The sequence below is a fragment of the Otolemur garnettii genome, unplaced genomic scaffold (assembly GCF_000181295.1).
Source record: "Otolemur garnettii isolate 467f Iridium unplaced genomic scaffold, OtoGar3 scaffold00106, whole genome shotgun sequence".
Classification (NCBI taxonomy): domain Eukaryota; kingdom Metazoa; phylum Chordata; class Mammalia; order Primates; family Galagidae; genus Otolemur; species Otolemur garnettii.
The window spans coordinates 754,793-761,486 of NW_003852501.1; the positions used below are offsets into that span (position 1 = coordinate 754,793).

Genomic DNA, 6,694 nt, shown 5'->3' on the forward strand with positions numbered 1-6,694 from the left:
TGGTTGCAGCCATCATTGTTGTTTGGCAGGCCCAGGCTGGATTTGAACCCACCAGCTCAGGTGTATGTGAACCCACCAGCTCAGGTGTATGTGGCTGGCACCTTAGCCGCTTGAGCCACAGGCGCTGAGCCAATGCTAACAATTTTATTTTCTCCTCTGTGCTTTACTGTATTCATTGTTACACAATGGTGGTTATATTACATGGGCAATCGGGGGGAAAAAAAAGTAAATGATACATTGTCTAAAATTGAGAAGTCAAAAAAGAGTTGTACAAGCATATTATTTAAACACGGAGGTTAACCACCATTAGTTCTAAGTAGCTCCTTTTGGAAAACTGCAATAAGAAAAGAGAAGGTGAGGGTATGAGATGACTGCTTTCCATCTTGGACCCTCTCATACAATTTATTTTTAAAGTCAGACATGCCTGTGGTAAATTTTTTCAAGTGTTCTTTAAAAACTTTATTTCTTATAGGAATAAGAATGTGCATCTCTGACAAACCTATTAGCCGTGAATACTAGTTCAGATCTGTCCATTACATCACACCCATTGTCACTCTAGAATTCTACTTACTATAACATGCAATTTGATTTACAGAAATAATTTCTTACCTATACTGATGATATAATTAATTTTTTTAAAGCATACAAGGTAAAAACAAAAGTAAATTTATTTACAAAATTACAATAATTACAGATGGTACAAAATGAGACATTTCCCCTGTTCCTGTAACAGAGTCAGAGCCTTCAATTTCAAATGAGGATTTCTGTTATTCAGAAATATGACGCAGATTCAGTAATCCTCTGCCTTTTAAAACTGCTTTCCTAATTCCAGGAAGCCTGTTAGAGATATACTTAGATAATTTCCTTTGAATCTTTCCAGAACTGCTATGTACAAATCCAGCACAAATGGAACACAACAGGGTAAGAAAGCAGAATAATAACAACAGAATAATCTTTCTTTTTTTTTTGGCAACAGTAAATTTTGACTATTCCCTAAATTATCTGCCTAGTGGATTAGAACTAAAACCATGATTTTGGCTTTAAAAAGAAAGCTCACTTTTTTAACAGGCTGCAAAAATCTACCATAGCCAGTATTTACCTGGTTATTTTGTAGTCAACATTTCCCTGCCACTGTTTCAAGAAACTGAATTCTATAGCATCCAATTCTGTATCATGTCTTTCATGTTTTTTTAATCAGAGTCACTGCTACTGCTTGAAGAGTCGGTTGACATAACTTCTACATCATCTTCATTTTCTTTATTATGCCCAGGAGGTTCCAACAGAAAGTCATTACTGTGATTTGGTGGTAACATGTTCATGGACATATCATTTGACTGCCACGGATACTGGGGGGCAAGGACATCTGCAGAAAAGAAAGAAGCGTAAGTAACAGTCCTATGTGTGATCCATCTACTGTTCCCTTTATGCACATTATTTGAAATAAACTTTTTTTAAGGTTAGAAAAAATACACATTTGGCCAAATTAATGAAGATAAAATATATCTAAGAAAAGTACAATGTTTAACAAATGAGAACCTGTGTTTTGTTGAAGTGAAAAAGCATCTGATCCTATAAAAAGCTATGCAAATAGTTGGCATAATTTTTCTTCTCCTAGACATGTACCATTACAAATCAAATGCATCCAATGTATTCGGTCACCCAGATGATTCCACCTATAGGTAATACCACCTACTTCGTTAAGTATTATAATCAGTGTGAACAATTTCTTAGAAAGTAGAGGAGCTGCTACTGAAAGTAACTCTAATCAAAGAGTTGATGAGCCAAGGCTGTGTAATACATATCTTACCAAAAAAGAGCCCAAGTCATATTAAAAGTATATATGAAAATAAGGAACAGAGCACATAAGTAGGTATAGTTCAAGACAAAAGAAAGAAGGCAGATTTAAAGAAAAGGTTACAGTATTAAATAGATAGATATGCTAGTTAGTTTTAAATCTGCCCTTCTCCCTGGTCCCTGAAATCATTTCCCGCTGCCAGCAGACACAATGTTAAGCTTTGTCAGTAGAGGGCGACAGGTGGGGAGGAGGGGTAGGACTACCACAGGAGAACAGGATTCCTGAGCACATATTTTCTTTCTTCCTTTACTCCTGTGATGCCTGGCTGGTGTGCAGAACATTGAGTGGTGTTTACCTCAGCAACTTTCAGCGGTACCCTCCCCCACAAAAGGTGGTTTCCCAGAAGATTTCACCACAATCCCAAAGGACGGTTTCCTAGCAAGACTCCCTGAAACCCCAGTGGGTAATTTCCTGCTGGCCAGGTAGGGCCTCTGACATCTAACTTCTCTGCCCTGCAGTGGGCCATAGCTACACTACACGCTCCCCAGTGACAGTGTCCATGATACAAACATCAGTCTTGGGATGGGGTGCCGGGGGATCCCCTTCTAGTCAGTCCCTTCCCTGGGTTCTGCCTTGGTCCTACATGTTCCCTTTATCTGCTCCTCTCCTACTTTTAAAAACTAAGTTCTCTTTACCCTTTAGTAGATCCTTGTGAGTAGTTAATAAATCTTTAAATTCTCCTTGTTCAAATTACTGGTGTGGTTTCTGTCTCCTGATGGACCACGACTGGCATATAATCCAATACAATTACAAGGAGAAAGATGTGACAATATCCAAGGAAACTAACACTCACACAGTGAGTTCCCTGGTTTGTACCCTAGGTGGCTAACAAGAATGATGCATACAATGTATTTCTAGTAACTCAGGGGTATCCTTATGATATAAAAACAGTATTAGAGCGTATTTTAACAATGTAAAAATATGTGGGGAAAAAGAAATAGACTAAAATATTAAAGTGACTGGCTCAAAAGGTGTATTTTTTTCCTTTTTTATGTCTTTTTCTACTTTCCAAATATTCTACTGCATCAAAAGTCATTTACAAAATACTAAAAATGAGGGATAACATAACAAATACAAAATAGCACAAACATAAGCAACTCAGGGAAGCTCAGAAAAACTGTGTCCCACATAAATGCTACTTTATAAAGTTATAAGAAGACTATCAAAAGCTTCTGTTACTTATTTTGTTAACTAGGGGGTTGTTCAGGAGTGTTCACTTTATCTCTGTAATGTGAACATTTATGTTTCTTATTCTACTAATATAGCTTATTTCACAATTATTAAAAACAGGCTATGTTTACAGCAATAATAAAAAGAGGCCCAATGTCTGAGGAATACGGCATAGTCCTAACCAATAAGAGAGAAAGGCAGCTTACTCTAATTTCATACCTCCATCTAGCTGTCTTTAAAATAGAGAACAGGGTAAACTGGCAAAGAGCCTAGTTATTAAAATGAGCTGAGTCTGAAACCTCAAACTTGTTTAGGCCAAATATCCCGTTATTGTCATCTCTGAATACCCATTCTTTTGATGAAAATTACCTGGCAGTCTGCCCGCTGCAAGTGCATCCCCTGGTAAGTGACCATTCACACCATTAGTGGAAGGATTGTTCATTTGACCCAATAATCCACTTCTCATCTCTAAGTCAGTTGGGTATGGTCTCCGCGGGTCCCCTAAAACAATGAAGACTGCTTTTAGTTTAATCATACATTTAAAAATACATTAATATTTTGTCTGAAGTATTAATTTTCCTTGGTTCACACTGAAAAGCTCAAACTATAGGTTCAATTTTGGAACATGAAAGTCATCCTATCAATTGTTATTAAGGGCATAGCATAGTAATTTTAAAAATATATTTATTAATTTCTCTGAATCTTCCCCCAAATATACTATTTTCTATAGTAACAAAATAAGAAGGCTGTCATTTTAGTTATCATTCCAAGTGACAACTTAAGAAAACTATAAAGATCTAGATTCTTCTAAGCTAACTTCATTTTCATAAGAAAACAATAATGATACATATGGAAGGAAAACAGATCATGACATATAAGATAGAAAGGACTAGGATGTTTATTGGAAGGACTGTCTAAAGTAAGACTTTTTTCTAACCAGCCTCTTTGACTTGTCATTTAAATTAATTCCCATGAGTTTCTAGTTGAATATCAAAAGCAGGTAACGTTTATTCTAATCACGAAAGCATATCGATGGCAGTTTGGGGTGGATAGAAACAAAGCCGGATGTGGACCAACTTCTTGGTAGTGTTTCTCATCAACTCCAGACTGCTCACCCCTTGAACTGTAGTTACCCTTAGTCCTTTTACCATAAAACCCCACCCTCAGGAGTTAAATGGAGATAACTACCTCCCATTCCTCCAATAAGGCTGATGCTCTCCCTTCGGTCTCCTGTTTTATGTTCTATCCACCATCAAAATACCTACCATTTATTATTCTCTTTACTGTTTCTAATCATTCCAGCTCTTGCCCAGCCTGTGTGTTTGCTGTTGGGTGCTCAGCACTTTGTCTTCAGCACCTAAGAGAACTGACACTATTTCTCAAACTGGAGCTTTGTGGAACTCCTGACGGTTCTGAACAGATGCATATACTCATATATACCTCTAGAAGCACCACATGTTATAGTTTTTTAAATTATTTTTTTAATTTGTTATTTTAAAAAACCAAAGAAATACAGTCGCTAGTGGCAATGGCTTTGTAGAAAATCAAATTTATAAAACCCATGGCCTACATCCTTAGAAGACATTAAAGATATGAAAATATACCAGATGTTTCTAAGGAGAAATGCAGTCTATATTTAATTTATATACATACAGTCACCTATGAATTTTCAAAACCATACATATCTAGAATAAAAGAGAAGTATTTTTACCTGGAACCCAGGTCAGTGGAGCACACACAGCATTACTTGCACTAATCCTATGTGCATACTTAATTATTTCTTCAGAGGAAATAGCACCTGAAAGAGTTAAAGAAACAGCATTGGCTCGGCGCCTGTGGCTCAAGTGGCTAAGGCGCCAGCCACATACACCTAAAGTGGCGGGTTCAAATCCAGCCTGGGCCCACCAAACAACGAGGGCTGCAACCAAAAAAAATAGCCTGGCGTTGTGGCAGGCGCCTGTGGTCCCAGCTACTTGGGAGGCGGAGGCAGGAGACTCGCTTGAGCTCAGGAGTTGGAGGTTGCTGTAAGCTGTGATGCCACAGCACTCTACCCAGGGGGACAGCTTGAGGCTCTGTCTCAAAAAAGAAGAAACAGCATCATCTTTTAGTCTAGATGAGACTAGATCTCATGTTAAAAGTGTACATATCAGGACAGCGCCTGGGCTCAAGGAGTAGGGTACTAGCCCCATATACCAGAGGTGGCGGGTTCAAACCTGGCCCTGGCCAAAAAAGAAAAAGAAAAAAACAAAAAAACTGTAAAAGTACATATCAGTTACAAATTGTATTTTTAAATTATCTAAAATATCTCAGTCATCTACCGTGTTTCCCCGAAAATAAGACACTGTCTTAGATTTATTCTCAAGACATACAAGGGCTTATTTTCAGGGGATATCTTATTTTTATTAGTATAATACAACAATCTACATTTATTCAAATACAGTTAAGTCATTTTCTTTTGGAACCTGACAGGCAGAGCCGACCTTGTTGGTGGGGCTGGCGCTAGTAATGCATGAACTCCTTTCCCCTAGCCCATGTGCACAGTAGGATGCCTGAGAACATGGTTACCAAATGCACACCTGAGCAAGTGTGAACGGCTCGGAGAAAGGAGCTGTGGCAGATAAAAGGTATTCCAGTCTTCCTTACTGCTCCGCGCTGAAATGCATGGCGTATCTGCATAGCCACGCTCATCACTAAGTCGTATTATGGAGTTTTAGTTAGAATCTTGACTTTTAATATAGCCACCTAAAAGATCCATTAAGTTCCATAATGGAATTCTTTTAAAGTGGGGTAGCGGGACAGGAAGGCATGTGGGGTCTCTGCACCACAGTTACGTGCTAACATCCCAAGCTGTATTTAGTCCCAGTTCATTTGCCAAGTGGTTGCTCTTTCACTATTAGCCTTCAAGATCCAGTTCAAACACTCCTTGCTTTCAGCCCACATTTCCCTTCTCTCAAAATTTTATAAACCCCTTGTGTTCACTGGACACGTGGCTACACAGCCATAAATTATAAGCTTGCCTTCTATTACTGTTTTTTTGGAACCTGAAAAACACCTAGCACAACAATGCTAGAACACTAGAACATATCATGCATTACAATAAAAATGTATTAGAACCTTTCAACAGCAACAATACATGAGTCATAATAAAAGTTTTGAGATACCCAAAAATCAAGAAACATAGAATCCACTCAAACAGAAGCAAATGAAGCCCTTCCAGCAACACCAATAAGCCAAGCTAACTGAAACTTGCATGGGTGAATCGGAAAGGATACTTGTGGACTGTGTTTCTTGAAAGTGAAATAATGGACCATACCTAACAGTCTATCTCAAAACTTTCACAGTGACCTATATACTCTTAGTTTCTTAATGCCAGAACTTGGATCTTTTTAGACCAATCTTCCCACAGTACTAACCTTTTCTTGCTTTTTCTATTGACTTTAGTTTCTCTTTTGCTTGGTAAACAGCTGTTGCCTAATGTAAAAACAATAAAAAAAGAAATATATTTTATTCTTAACTATATCAAGAACAGTTTTTGGCTTAATTCACAAAATCGTTTATCCCACAGGAACTACATGCAAAATTTGGAAATCCACACAATTTTTCTGTTGTTCTGAAACCTCACTTGATATCATTTATTTCAGTTATATATATCTCTTTTTTTTTTCTTTT

General features: G+C 37.7%; 1 protein-coding gene across 1 annotated transcript in view; it reads right to left on the minus strand.

Annotated features, from left to right (window-relative positions):
• Nucleotides 1-650: 650 nt before the first annotated feature.
• The window catches only part of MED4 (mediator complex subunit 4), a 19,195-nt gene continuing 13,151 nt past the window's right edge, over nt 651-6,694 (minus strand). Inside the window, exons 4-7 of the mRNA XM_003796680.3 lie at nt 6,439-6,496; nt 4,737-4,823; nt 3,395-3,526; nt 651-1,363 (exon numbers count right to left, since the gene is read on the minus strand). Coding sequence (XP_003796728.1) covers nt 1,191-1,363; nt 3,395-3,526; nt 4,737-4,823; nt 6,439-6,496 — 450 coding nt within the window. The 3' untranslated portion in view covers nt 651-1,190. The remainder of the gene's footprint in view (nt 1,364-3,394; nt 3,527-4,736; nt 4,824-6,438; nt 6,497-6,694) is intronic.